Below are 14,733 nucleotides of genomic sequence, written 5' to 3' on the forward strand. Positions count from 1 at the left end.
ATGGGTCAGTGGCCTTACCTACCCCATCCCTTCTAGGTAAAGAGGATCCCAAAGATCTGGGGACCGTGGTCTTTCCTGCCCCAGGCCCTGCGGGTTCCCAGCTCCCCTCTGATAATGCTGATGCTGATGCAGGAAGTCCTGGTCCAGAGCCTGGTGGCCAAGGGCTGTTGCCTGGCAACTGCCTCTAGGAGACAAGTTCAAGGTAAAGCCTCTGGTCTGAGCAACTTCAATGGCTGGAGGAGGAGGAGAGGAGTGGGCAAGGTGCGTTATCATCACTCCTCCCTCCCTGCTCCTGCTCACAACTGCAGAGCCTCCCCTCACCCTACAGCCCCAATGGCTCCCCTAACCCACAGATTCTAGCCCCAACCCCATACAAGCTCCTTCAGTACCCCCGCCCCTTTTCGCTCATTTATTCAGAGGCACCATGCTGTAGCTTCACAGGAGGTTACAGGAACAGCGTGTACAGTACCCCCTGGAGTTGTGACATGCAGTGGCCCCCTTTGTTCATTCATTCCAGATACTCCTAAGAAAGGCCACGGCAGCACTGCCAGGCCCTGGGAACACAAGGCTGCCAGACACACGTGTGTGGGGGACAAGCACACGCACACACAGGCTGCACGTGAGCATGCACAGGCGGGGACACCCAGTGTGGTGGGGAAGCAAGGGCTGCCAGGGCCAGATGAGGGACCCTGCCCAGGCAGCCACTCCCACCCAACGCTGGGGCCCCAGCAGTTCCTCCACTCCCACCACTTGCACACCGGCCGCATGTCACACCTCAGTGCATGTTCACTCACGGACGCAGCTAAGATGTCCCGACCACCTACTATGCACCCTGCACTGGGCTCACACAAACCTGGACACACAATATCACACCCAGCAAAGGCAGCCACACACAGCAAACCCCACACACACACAGACCCGCATGTTGTTGGTTGTTGGTGCCTGGTCTACCTCCCCTAGCCATTAGTAGGCTGTCCCTGACCCACCCATGCCCCACAGGCCAGGCCAGAGTGTCCATCACAGTGCCCTACCTTCTCTCTGGCTGGAAATGTAGGCACATGACCCGCACCTGGCCAACCATGGCACCCTATCACCACGTCTTTGGTGACTGGTTCGAGGAACCATCATGTGACCTAGTTGGAGCCAATCCACTTTCTTCCCTGAAATCTGCTATTTGGATAATAGGGAGAAAGGACATCTACTGCTTTTGGATCAAGGTTTATAAGGATGTGGGCTCAGCCCCATCAAGGGTATCTTCCATGTTCCCTGAAGGACCTGGACTCTGGGAGGTCACACCCGAACAGGCCAGGGTGCACAGAGCCCACACACACCTACACATTCACACCCATCTGGACACAGTGTCTGGCGGAGAAATTGGCCCAGGCCACAGCTGTTATCAGGTGTCACCATCTTTATTGACAAGAGCTAGAGACAGAAGCAGCAAAGGGTTTCCTAACTGGCCTCCCAGGGACCCTTCTAGGACATTACTCTCCTGTCCTAGGCAGCAAGAAGGCAGGATCAGCCAGAGAAGGCCAGAAGGCCAGGGCATCCCTCCTCCCTTGGACCCTCAGATCTTCCTCAAGAAACCCCAGACCAAGTCCCAGGGCCAGGCCTCCAGCCTCCATCTCCACACAAAATGTGGTTTTGTAAACTTCCTTCTCTTCTGATGGTCCCACACTCTCCCCAAGCCCTGCCTCCCTGACCCTTGGCCTCTGACCCCCCAACTGCCCATTTCTCATGGCCTACAGTGTCCTCACCCCAAAGGACAGACACAGAGAGGCCACTTGATGAAGTAGAGGGGGGTATAGGCCAAGCCTGGGGGTGAAGAGGGCACCCCCACTTTATAATCTGATACACCCCACCGTACCCATTGCAGTGAGCCTGGAAGTTACCTCACATGACTCATTTTCTCGTTAGATCCCAGGAGGCAGCCAAGCTGGGATTCATCTCCATTTGTTGATGGGGAAATTGAGGCCCAGAAGGCCAATGCCAGCCCAGGACCCTGAGGTGTGCCGAAGATCCAGGTCTCCAAAAGTCTGGTTCCTGTGCTTTCCCTGAGGACCCCTGCCCTCTGCAGGGGGTGGGGAAGCGGAGGGATTTCACCGGGGGTCTCACCGGGGGTCTCACCCTCCCAGGGCCAGCCTCACCACAGCTCTGAGGGACCATCTCTGGGAGGGAGTCTAGGCCCAGCCTTGGATGGTGGCTGCTCCCCATGGTCCCCCTCCACAGTCCCACTTCAGCCTCTTCTTGTCTTCCCTGGGCCTCCCGACCTGTAGTCTCCAGGATGATAGAGCATGGGGAGGGAGCTCCCCAGTCCTCCCAATGTCCGTGGTAGCCAGCTCCACCCTAGGGCTTTATTAAGTCCTGAGCCCTCTTGGCAGCACTCTGAGGCCCCTCAGGGACGCAGGCCCTGTGCGTGTCTGTACTCTGTGCATTTGCCGTTGCACCCTGGCTGTTCCACCCTGATCGTGTCCTTCCCTAAGTACTGGTTGGGTGGGGCTGTTGTCGGCAACTCAGGTTCACAGATGCTACCACTGAGCTCAGCCCGGGGGGCCAAAGACGGCTCCAGGAAACAGATCTGTACTTCTCCTTCCCCCGCCTCATCCTTCCCTTTCCCCCTTGTCTTCCTCTTCCTTCTTCTTCCTCTTCCTCTTCTCCCTTCCTCTTCCTTCTCCTCACAGCGCTCTTCAGACACTCTGCCTTTCCATGCCAGTCCTCATGGGCTGGGTCCCTGTCTCGGTCTCCAGGAAGGGAGAATATGGGTCACAAGGAGAGGAACAGGGATGACCCCTCCTACAAGGAGGCACCTGGAAGCCCTCAAAAGACCTGGGAACCCCCGGGGGCCCCTACTCCAGCCATAAGACCCAACGTGAGCTTCCTTGGGGATTGGGTGGCTGACCTCAGCAGGGGCAGAGCCAGGCTTTGGGTGGCCTAAGCTTATGCAGTTTGAGGTCCCTCTTTAAGAAAACGAATACAAAATGACAAGTACAAAAGTAGATGCAGGGCCTTGCAAAAGCCCAGGCAGTGAGAGACCCTGAAGCTGGACTTCATTCGCTTCCATGAGCAGGAAGTTCACCTGCTCTTCCCGTCCAGGAGCACAGGACCTCCAGCATTGACTGCCTGGGCCAAAAGGGTGTAGAGGTTGTTGGGTTTTACCCGGGTGAAGCCTGAGGCCTAGAGAGGAGCAGAGCTGGTCCAAGGCCTCACAGTCAAGGGGAGGGAGCTGATCTGGGGCCTGACCATTTCTGCCCCACTCCTCCCACCAGGTTAGGCTTTCTTCTGTTTAGGTTTCCAGCCCAGCCCCCAGCAGCTCCTGTGTTCCTGACTCTGAGCCCAAGAAATCCTGGCCTTGGTTTATCCCTCTGAGGGCCAAGATTCTAGCTGATGCCCCAAGACACTCCATCCCTGGGGGGAGGCCAGTCTGCACCCACCTTTTGCCCGCTCAGCCAGGTCAGCCCAGCAACAGTGCCCTCCAAACCTCTCATCTGACATAGCTCATCCAGGCTGATGACTCCTATCCCTGAGTCACAGAGGAGAAAACAAGGCCCAGAGAGTAGAAGCAACCTACCCAAGGTCACACAGCAAGACCTGGCAGCAATAGCATCAAAGTCCAGGCCCCTCAACATCCCATCATGGGCCTGTGGCACCTTGGGAAGTAGGCCCTAGGCCCACCCACGGCTTCTGCCTCTTCCTCGGGCCATCCTGGCTTTCCCCAGGCCCCTACAGGTAGCTGATGCGCATCGTGCTGGACTTCTCCCCAGTGGAGGCCTCTTGGGGTAGGAGCTGCTGCTCCTTGCTGGCCACTCTGCTGGGCGGCCGCTCCTGCCCGCTGGTGCCAGGCTGCGTGATCTGGCTGACCCGGCCGTTCATCTCCTTCCCCTTGCCCCCCTCCCTGCTCTCCTCCCCATCCTCCTCCTCTTCATCCTCCTCCTCAGTCTTCTCCGGGGGCCCCGCAGTGGGCTCCTGGCTGCGCACGCGGCGGGAGGGCCGCAGCAGGACCCTGCGGAAGCCCTGCTTGAAGCGGTAGGAGAGGAAGCCATAAAGGATGGGGTTGGCACAGCTGTTGGCATAGGGCAGCGCCACCACCAGGAAGTAGAGCCCAAAGAAGGCAGGCTCCTCGGGCAGTGGGCACACCACGTTGACGATGTTAAGCACGTAGAAGGGCATCCAGCAGAGCACAAAGAGCGCCACCACGGCCACCACCATGCGCGTGACCCTGCGTTCGGAGCGCCGCCGCCGCTGGCACGAGGGTGCCCACACCCGGCGCCCAGCTGAGCGCACCTTCACCACGATGAGCAGGTAGCAGAGGCAGATGACCAGCAGCGGCCCGAAGAAGCCCAGTGCGGCCGTGTAGATGATGAAGCCGGCTCGCCAGGCCGCCGCCGGCTCAGGCCACTGCATGTGGCAGGTGCTCATGCCACGGGGCACTCCCGAGAAGACCACCACGGGCAGCACCACCACGGCTGAGGCCACCCACACGGCCGCGCTGACCGTGCGGGCCACCGGAGCTGTGCGCCAGCGGGCCGAGCGGGTGGGATGTACCACGGCCAGGTAGCGGTCCACGCTCATGACAGTCAGGCAGAATATGCTGGTGAACTGGTTGATGCCATCCACCGCCATGACCAGGCGGCACATGAGGGAGCCGAAGGGCCAGTAGGACAGGGCATTCTGGGCGGCCAGGAAGGGCAGCCCCAGCATGAAGAGCTCGTCGGCCAGCGCCAGGTTGAGGATGTAGACGTTGGTGACTGAAGGGCTGGCCGTGTGCCGCAGGACCACATAGATGACCAGCGAGTTACCCAGCAGGCCCACCACGCACACCACCAGGTAGACCAGGGGGATCAGAACGCCACTGATGGCCAGCCCTGCCGGGCTTGGGCCCGCCGACACGTTGCCCAGGGTGGCATCTGGGGGCCAGGCCAAGGAGGCATTCTCAGGTTCTGAGGTCGTGGACACCGATGATGGAGGAAGCATGTCCATGGCTGAGGGGAGGGTGGTCAGCAGTCAGCTATTTGCCTGGGGGAAGGAAAAACAGCTCGGTCACAGCAGAGAATGGCTTTCTCTGTGCTGCCCCCTCCCATCATGCCGAACCTGGGGACCTGCGCACGCCCATCCTCCCATCGTCTGAGAGATTTCAGAAGATGGGAGGTGCTTAGCACGCACCATCTCATTCACCCCGCACAGCCCCGCAAGGCTGAGTCGTGTTATCCCCTTTTCTCAGATGAGGAAACTGAGGCTCAGGGAGGTGAGGTGATCATTCTCCATCATGGAGTGAGGGTGTGGTGTGCGGCATGAAGTCATACTGTTTCACCAACAAATACCTGCCTTTCCTTTCTACATGTGAGGCCCCAGCTGACAGGGCCCTGTGAAGTGGGTTGCATTGCCACCAACAGGTCTCGCCCTCACATCTGAAAAACACTGCTTCATATCACAGGACCTTCACCTGGAAACCTGCTCCCTAGATGAACTTCAGAGGATCCATGAACGCCCTAAACTCCAGGTGAAGGTTAATGTCAGATCTGTTATCAGATTCTTCAGGTTCCAAATGGAGTTAAGAACCACAGGCTTGGGGTGTCCCCTCCCCTGGGAGTCAGAGTCCTTAGGTGCCCCCTCAGCCTGGGCCATCCCACTGTGCCCCTCCCAAAGGCCCTGCCCAGGAAGGTTGGCTGTGAATCTGGGGGGCAGGTGGCTGAGGCCCCTTCTCCCCAGAGGCCGGCTGGGGTTGGAGAACTTTACAATTCACTTAGTAGATGCTATCCAAGAGTAGTCCCTCCCCCTGGCTGGAGGGGCCAGCTGCCTGGAAAAGGGGACATTTTCAGAAGGGATTTGCAGCACAAGCAAGAGCCCCCCCCCCCCCCCCCCGCACTCCAGGTGCTTTCTTAGTGTCTTTCTCATCCCATGCCTGCGCAGAAGAAGCTGGGGCTCCTCTGGGCTCCCCTGTGAGACTCTGATCCCCTCCCCTGTGGAGTCTCCAGCCAGCTTTGGACCCTCCCCATTGCTTTCTGCCCCATCACTTCCGCACAGGCACGAGCTCTGCCTCAGTGTCAGGCATCAAATGAACCAGAGAAGCCTTCAGTGGACCAAGTCCAGTGCCAAGGGGGAATGTCAGGCCCCACTGCGGAAAGCCACACTCAGGAGGAGGCCCAGGCAGAGCCAGGCTGGATGCAGGAGCCTCCTCTGGGGTCTGGACCACCCGCTGCACCCCCTCTTCCTAATGATCCCCCAATCCCCTGGCTCCTGGCTGTCCTTGGATTCTCCCTACAGAAAACCCTGAAGGGAAGATAAATCTCTCAGAGGAGAAGCCCTTCTGCTAATATCCCTGACACTGGGCCTGCACTTCCTCCCTCCAATGGGAGCTGTGGTCCGCACTGCCCTATATGGATGTCACTGTTGATGTGCAAAGCTTCTGGGAAGGGAAGGCACCCCAAATCCAAACAAACGCCTCTGAGCACGCCTGGCTACCCCTGCCCCAAGGACATGGGGCTGCAGTGGGCTCAGAGTGCCAGGCTGGGTGAAGCCAAGGGTAGCAAGGAACCCCTAGGCCGTGGCTTCTCCAAAAGCATCCCGAGCTGGCTGGGCTCAGAGCATCTCCTCCCTGTTCTTGGGGCTGGGAGAAGAGAAGGATTCTGAGGCTGGGTCATCCCCTAGCCTGTCCTCAACCCATCCTTCTCCCCAGCCCTTCATCAGGTCTCCTGAGCCTGGGACAGCAGCACTAAGGGAGGGGCACCTGGACAGTGGGCTAGAGGATCCTAACAGTGCTGCCAGCTGCTCATCACTGAGCCCTGACTGTGCCAGGTGCCAGGCTAAGCTGGTGAGCTGCAGTATCCTATGATGTCCTACGAGGGAGGCACTACTGTCATCCCCACTGCACAGAGGGGGAGCAAACGTGAGGTCACATGTTCTGGTCACAGCTAGGAAGGGGCAAATCTGGAAAGATCTGTAGTGACCACCTCTACGCCCATTCCACAGGCTGGCAAACTGAAGCCAGGCCTGGGAAGGCACCCACCTGAGTGCCCAGCTGGCATCCGCTTTCCCAGTTGCCCCCAGGGCTTTGAGCTATGAGGATCATGGACTCAAAGCCTAATGGACCTTAGAGATCTAAAAATAGAATTTTGAATTCTTAGAACAGGCAGAGAATCTTACAGCCGTAGGATTTTAGACTCAGTATCCTTGAATCAGAGAATGTTAGAATTCCAGAATGCTAGAATGAGTCCTTCTTAGACCTGGAATTGTGCAACCTGGAACCTTAGAGTCCTGCCTCCCTGGTAGGGACCCGCGTCACCATCCACCTTGCTGCCCTGTGCTGTGCACAGATCCTCTTTATAGCATCCCTGCTGGTCAGCCAATCACAAGCCAGGGCTAGATGAGGGAGGGGAGCACCAGGCTCCCGAGAGAAGCAAGGAGCTGGATAGGCCTAATTTCCAGGCTTCAGGGACATATGCCCCTGGGGTAGCCCGCTGGGGGTAAGCTCTGAGGTTGCCCCACCCCCACGCCTGCCCAGCACACGTCTGTGCACCCACAAGCGCATGCGCTGACACACACATGGTCCTGGCAGGAACACGGCATGCCTAGCCAGACCCTCCTTTGTACCAGGGCATGCAGTCGCCCTCCCAGAACCCCTGGCCCCCTCCTGGAAAACCCTGTCCCCACCCTTATCTCAGCCAGTCTTCTCTGTCAAAGTTTGAGGGGCCCAGGCAGCAGAAGCAGGGAAATTACAGCTTTCCACGCACGTAAGCCAGACCTGCAATTGAGGTGCCGTCTTTTCTTTAAAGAGCTGGAATCCTGTGCATGATCTAGTTCATCCTTGAGAAGGAGGGACTTTTCCTCCCTGTCTGGTTTATCTTTGGCACAAGCTTGCCTGAAAGCTGGGGGCGGACTCCTTGGAGGACTGTTCAGGAGGAGACAGCACAGAGAGGGTGAGTGGCTGTCCTGAGCCGCACAGCCCTAACAGTTCAGGGAGGCCAGGCACCCCAATCATTCTCCATTTGCCCATCTCCCACCCGCTAGAACACTGGCTTTTGAAGGCAGGGGCCCTGAATGATTTATTTCTTAACCCCAGAACCTAGGACATCACCCAGAACAGCCATAAATGTGAACAGCCAAGCAGTTCAACAAGGAGAGCTCCAAGGTGGGACATTGTCCCCGGATGGAAGCCTCAGACTCACATCATGAGATCCTCAAGAAGCCCAAGAGGGAGAGTTTTTAGAGAGGAAGAAGTTGAGGCTCAGAGAGGTTGAGTAAGCTGCAAAGGGTCACCCAGCTGGAGAGTGGGAAGCCAGAATTCGAACCCAGTTCTATCTACTTCTAAACCATCAGTACCTCCTGGCCACACTGGCTCCTCTGAAGGCCTCAGGCTGAGAAGGATCAAAGGCCATGACAGTCCTGAATAGTGCAGGGCGATGGCCCCTGGCTCTCTGCTTGTCCTCTACATGCTTCGGCCTTCCCCCCAAAGACACCTGGCTTATGCTTGCCAGTGCCGACTGACTCACTGGCACCCCAGGCCTGGGGCCTGATCCCAGGAGCATACCCTACAGGCCCAGCGCTGGGGGCTTGGGCTCTGCTGCACAGCGATGATGCCAAATTGCTGTGTGACCTCGGGCAAGTCACTTCTCCCCCCTGCACCTCAGTATCGTCATACGGAAGACAAGCGGACCCACCTCCCAGGGTTGTTTGCAGAGATTAAACGGAGGCGTGCCAAGCACAGTGCCGGGTATGGAGGGGGAGCTCAGGAGAGCTGCCACGTGAGCTGGGGAAGCCAACGACATGATACATCTGGCTCCCTCCAGCCCTGACAGCCTGCGATTCTGTGATTCCGAGATCCTAGAATCATGGCACGAGATTCTGAGACTAATGCCCCTGCCCCTGCAGCCGACCGGGAGGTCACAGGAAGGCCTCCCTCCTGCCTCCCTGGGACTCCCCACCCTCTGCCTCCCCAGCCCCAGCCTCCCAAGTTCATCCTGGGCAGAGGATGGGCTTCCAGGACCCCACCCTTGGGGACATCATCTGGGCCCCAGCCTCCTTACCTGCCCATGGGGTGAGGGCTTCCCTCCTTGCCGCCAGGCTGGTTATCATTCTGCTGTCCCCTCTCCCTGCCCAGTCCCCAGGTGCCCCCAGGGCACTCCTAACTAGGGTCCCCACACGGCACCCACTTCTAGACCGCTTGTGGGCTCAGGTTCCCTCCCAGGCCCTCGGCCACGGCTGTCCACAGAGCCTCTCCCATCTGGTCTCCGGCCCTGACTTCCCAACCAGCACCTGGTACGTCACCCCCCATCTCCAGGACACATCCTAGGGGGGCAGGGGCAAGGATAGGGGGGAGAAGCTTCCCAGGGTGAGGAAGAGAAGAGGGGAGCAAGGGACGCAGAAGCCAATAGAAATAGAGGGGAAAGGGGGTCGGGAGGAGGTGGAGAAAGAGGGAGAGAGAGAAAAAGGGAGGGGTAGAGAGAGAGAGAGGGAGAGGGAGAGGAGACCGTGAGCAGGAGGAAAGGCAGAATGAGGGGGAGTGATGAGAGATGCGTGACAGGGAGAAGACAAGAAGGAAAGAGAGGAGAGGAGACACGGGTGAGAGGGAGAGATGCAGAGAGAGGCAGGAGGGAGGAAGGAGAACGAGGGGGTGGCAGGGAGAGTGACAGAGAGGGACTGTGCCACAGATGGTGACATGGAGCCCATGAAGGAGGGAGTAAGCAGGGAGGGGCTGAGGGCCGGAGAGCAGGTGTGGAGGGTGGGGGGCGGGGTGCAGGTTAAGGGAGGAGGCCCGGAGAGGGAGCAGGAGGGGGGCAGACCCTGTTACCGGGGAGATTTCAGCCACCCACGCCCGCTGGCCTTGGCTCCTGCAGGGAGTTGGAGAGAAGAATGTGCTCAGTGCTCAGGGGAGCTGAGGCTGCCAGCCAGTAGCCAGAGCAGCTCCTGAGGCCACTGCGGCACAGGTCCCCCGGGGCAGCAGCTGTGTCCCAAGGCAAGGCTGGGTGTGGGGATGGCCAGCCCGGGAGTCCACAGTCCAGCCCTGCAGTCGGGCACACCGGCCGCAGCACGGACCACTGGGGAGGCCGGGTGGGGGTCATTAGTCCTGGGATTGGTTAAATCTGGAGAGCCCCAGGCAGGGTGAGGAGTGGAAGGACAGAACAGAGAACCAATATTTTAGGCTTTGAGGGCAAAATCATTGTGCAGTGAGAAAACAGATTTTTACTATTTTGTAACTGACAAAACTCAAAATAGAATAATAATAATTGAGGCCAGTATTTTGTAATGTAGGTCCACTAATGAGAAGAATAGAGTTCTTTTTACAGACATCACCTTTTGCTTAATTGGAGTTTAGAGTTAGTGTTTCATCAAACCGATTGCAAATGTTCATCCGTAAAAACCATTCTCAGCTCCTAGGCTGTACAAAAACAGGCAGTGGGTGGGATTTGCCCCGTGGGCCATATTTACTGATCTTTGATCTAAGAGACTCTGCCGTATGGTCCTGAGCACAGGCCCAGATGTCTTGGGATGCTGTGCCCCTGCCTGTGCTGATTCCTGCCTCAGCACAGGAGTGATAAGGAAAGGAACAGTCAGAGATGGAAGGGAAAAGGACACACGTCTTGGCTGAGCACCTACTATGTGCCAGGCTGTACCTAGGCTGCTTTCCAAACTGGGCCATTCCCTGGGACCAGGGCTGGACCTCCTTTGTCACTAGGTACCTGGCACTGCAGAGAACTGGAAGTTGAATCCGTCCAGAGGTGCCACCATGCATGCGGCAGCACACAGTAGGACACACCCCCTTCCACCCGGAGCCGGCCTGGTCTCTTAACGCTGCCTGTCCCTTTGCCTTGTGCCCGGGACAAGGCCCTTGCTCCAGGTCTCAGCCTCCCATTGTCCTTGTCCGTACAAGTTCATGAGGTGTGGGTGGGCTCCTGGGAGCGTGTCCTCAGGGTCAAGGGTGGGTTTTCCATGGCACTGACCACCCACCCCTACCCACGGCTTCTCACTGCCCTCAGAATAAAGCTCTCCTGCTGCAGCCTACCTGGCACTGTATCCTTGATTCCTGCCTCCTGCGCGGGCCTCCTCCTCTGCTGATTTCACTCGCTCCTCTGTGCCCCAGGCGTACCCAGCCTCATGTATTCATTCACTTATTCCTGCAGGTTGGGGTACAGGGGCTGAAGACTGGACAGGGGAGTTTGAGCCCCAGCTCTACCCCTGCCGTGCACTGAACTTAAACTTCGGTTTTCTCCTTCAGTAGATTGTACACACCTGACTGCCTGGCCCTGGGGTTCTTGCGAAGGTTAAAGGAGTGAATGCTCATCAGTGTGCCCCCCGCCACACACCTCCCCAGCACCGAGCCTTACTGCTCCAGCCTGGAACCCGCCCACTGCTCTCCATCCACAGGCTGCCATCTGAGCCAGGCCACTGAAGGGGTTCAGGACACGCCACCCCAGAATACACCACTCTGGCATATTGATTTCTCTGCACTAAAGGCACTTCAGAAACAGCAGGTGCAGAAAGGGGGCTCTGACCTCCCCTTTTCTTCCTGAAAGCAAGAGCTAAAACCCCCTGTGAAAGACGCCCTCCCTATGCCAGGAGGAGGAAAGACATTACCAGATAAGGAGAGTCGAGGCCAAAAGAAATCTGTATGAACAGATCTTTTAATCCATATCTTCCTAGTTACACAATTGCCATTCTATGTTCAACCTGGTACAAAAGCCTTTATGCCTAGTCAATTCTTTGGGTCTTGGTCATTTGGGCGGGAGGCAGGGGGGCTCCCTTGTACATGTAAATGAAATCTGTATGTTTTTCTCCTGCTGATCTGCCTTATGTCAGTGTAATTCTTCAGCCCAGCCAGAGACCCTAAGACAGTAAAGAAGGGTTTTTCCTCCTCCACCCCACCATCACCTTGCACTCCCCTGCTTCCACCCTCGCCCCCTACTCAGCAGAGAGAGTGAGTCCATTACAAACATAAGTCATCCCAGCTGCCTCCTTGAGACCCTCCTATGGCCACCTGTTCCTCATCAAATAAAATCCACAGTCCCGACCGCGGCCTAGGGACCCCATGTAACGAGCCTCAGCCTGCGCTCCTGCCACTCGGCCCTCTTCTCGTTCTAAAGCACCAGGGTCTCCATCTGAACCTCACCGGTGCCGTGAGTCCCTAGCAGGCCACTCCGGGTCCCCCTCTTCACCTTCAGCCTGGTTAGGCATCCCGTGCTCTGGCAGCCTTCTCCAGAGCCCTCCCCTTCTCCAACACTCCCTCCTTCAGGATTCCTTATCTGTAATGCAATGATTTTTTAATTTGCTTTTATTTTATCAAAGTACTGTTTGCAAGTAAATTTAGAAACCAGTAGAATAGTCCCCCCTTTATGCCCCTTATGCCTCGGTGCATGCATCCCAATACCCTGAGTGGATGCCTGAATCCGTGGATTATAGTGAACCTGTATATATATGCTATTATTTTTTCCTGTATGATGTTTTACATACCCATGGTAATTTTTTTTAAAAGAAACAGGGTCTCCCTATGTTGGCCAAGCTAGCCTCAAACTCCAGGCCTCAAGCAATCCTCCCACCTCAGCTTCTCAAAGTACTGGGATTATAGGCATGAGCCACCTCGCCCAGCCTGATAATTTTTTTCTTTTTTTTTGAGACGGAGTCTCGCGCTGTCGCCCAGGCTGGAATGCAGTGGTGTGATCTTGGCTCACTGCAACCTCCGCCTCCCTGGTTCAAGCGATTCTCTTGCCTCAGCCTCCCGAGTAGCAGGGATTACAGGCTGATAATTTTTTTTTAAATAAAAGATCTCACCTATGTATTACTGAACCCAGCCTACTAGCGCAGAGCATATGAACAAAGAGAAAAAGTACCTTCCCAATCAAACATGTCCAGCTGTCCAGATAGTGGTGACATTTTCAGCTTGCTATGGTAATATGATCACAACCTTGATACAACATGAATATGTGTAGCATCTCATGCTCAATTCCTTATAGACCCAGCTTGGTTCTTTCCAATATCTCCTTTTGGAGCTGTACCTGATGTTATTACCAGTTTTCATACAGATCCACTGGGGAATGGGACCATTTTGCTTTTGTTTCTTGTGCAGGAATCACTTGATCCTGAAAGTCTTGTGAGAAGCTGTGGCAAGAAACAGAGTCAACCACACACCACGATGGTGGAGAAAGATAATGTTTAATTTATAAATTAGGCACAGTTAAGAGACGAACAGCAATAATTAATAATACAATATACAATAAAACAATTATAACAATATATCATAACAGAAGTTATATGATGGTGACCTCTCTCTTTTTCTTTCAAAATCTATTAATATTTTTAGACTGTGGTTGACCACAGGTAACTGAAACTGCGCTAAGTGGACTACTGTAGCGCTGAAAAGGTTTATAACAGCAAAAAAACAGCAGTCCTCCCCCATCCCTCCCGCCCCTCCCATCCCACAGGTAATCCCACCCACTCGGCAATTGCTCCCTCAGTTAAGCTCTTTCTCGCTGAATATCATATTGATTTTTTTATGTCTTAATCCCTCAATTTTACCCATTATCTACTGACTCCTCTTACAGTACAGGAGAAGTTTACGTTTCTTATGCACTCTCACCCCTTCTCCCCATCTTCTCAATATGAGTGTCGGTTAAATGCATATCCAGTGTTCCCATGATTAATGCAATGTAAATATTATTTCCTGCTCAGCCAGGAGTTCATAATTGCTTCGTTTTTTGGTTTTTAAAAATATCTTCGATTTCTTGGACTAAGCATTTCCACACGTTCCTATAGCTTCGTAAAAACCACACAGTGGAGTTTCCAGAGTCCAGCCTCAGGGACGATTTCGTCCTGGAGACTGACGAGCTCCTCTTATCTGGGCCAGCTGCCCCTTAGGCCTGTGCGCAGCTGACATCCCGAGATTCTCTCCCCATTGTTGTTTGGGGATTCCCTTCAGCTTTTTCCTGTATGAATCCAGTTCCTTAGATTCCATGTCTTCGTTTTTGATGTTTTACTCTCTCATTTTATGGGGGCCTTGGGGTTTTTTTGTTTTGTTTTGTTTTGTTTTTGAGACAGGGTCTTGCTCTGTCACCCAAGCTGGAGTGCAGTGGTTCAATCTCGGCTCACTGCCACCTCTGCCTCCCAGGCCCAAGCGATCTTCTCACCTCAGCCTCTTGAGTAGCTGGGACTACAGGTGCATGCCACCACACCCAGATAGTTTTTGTATTTTCGGTAGAGATGGGGTTTTGCCATGTTGCCAAGGCTGGTCTTGAACTCCTGGGCTCAAGTGATCCACCTGCCTCAGCCTCCCAAAGTGTTGGGATTACAGGCGTGAGCCACTGCGCCTGGCCTCCTCTCTCATTTTGATGGAGCATAGCTCCCAGTAACTTTCAGAGAAGGTGTGCATGTTTCAAAATAGTGAATTCCCCTCTCACACATGTTGATAGGTAGCCTAGGTATAGAATTTGAGATTGAGAATGACTCTGACTCAGCTGATGGAAGGCGTCTGTCGGTGTCTCTAGCTTCCAGCACAATTCTTAATCCCCATCCATTGTGTAACTTAAGCTAATTTTTTATTATTATTATTATTCTGGAATCTTCTAGGATCTTTGCTTTATCCTTAAATTTCTGAAAATTTTATAACAAGATTTGATTCTTTTTTCATTTGTCTTCGGGGGCACCAAGTAGCCTTTTAATCTGAAGATTTGTGTTCTTCAGTTCTGAGACATATTTTTCTGTTATTTCCTTCTGTAACTCCTATTATATTTGAATATTGGGTCTCCTGGA

At 55.1% G+C, this 14,733-nt stretch overlaps 1 protein-coding gene across 2 annotated transcripts; it reads right to left on the reverse strand.

Annotated features, from left to right (window-relative positions):
* Positions 1-1,391: 1,391 nt before the first annotated feature.
* SSTR3 (somatostatin receptor 3) lies at positions 1,392-9,987 on the reverse strand. Of its 2 annotated transcripts, XM_055374563.2 has the most exons (3): positions 9,021-9,987; positions 7,739-7,885; positions 1,392-5,013 (listed from the first exon to the last, which is right to left on the reverse strand). In XM_055374563.2, exon 3 carries the CDS (start codon positions 4,975-4,977, stop codon positions 3,721-3,723), a length of 1,257 nt encoding a protein of 418 aa, XP_055230538.1. In that variant the 5' UTR covers positions 4,978-5,013; positions 7,739-7,885; positions 9,021-9,987; the 3' UTR covers positions 1,392-3,720. The 2 variants fall into 2 exon arrangements, with proteins under 2 accessions (XP_055230538.1, XP_004063476.3); XM_004063428.5 differs by lacking the exon at positions 7,739-7,885.
* Between the last annotated feature and the right edge of the window lie 4,746 nt (positions 9,988-14,733).

This window comes from Gorilla gorilla, chromosome 23, assembly GCF_029281585.2.
Source record: "Gorilla gorilla gorilla isolate KB3781 chromosome 23, NHGRI_mGorGor1-v2.1_pri, whole genome shotgun sequence".
Lineage (NCBI taxonomy): Eukaryota > Metazoa > Chordata > Mammalia > Primates > Hominidae > Gorilla > Gorilla gorilla.

Coding starts and splice junctions, on each gene's coding strand:
- SSTR3 (XM_004063428.5), bottom strand. CDS start 4,977: ATGGACATGCTTCCTCCATCATCGGTGTCCACGACCTCAGAACCTGAG.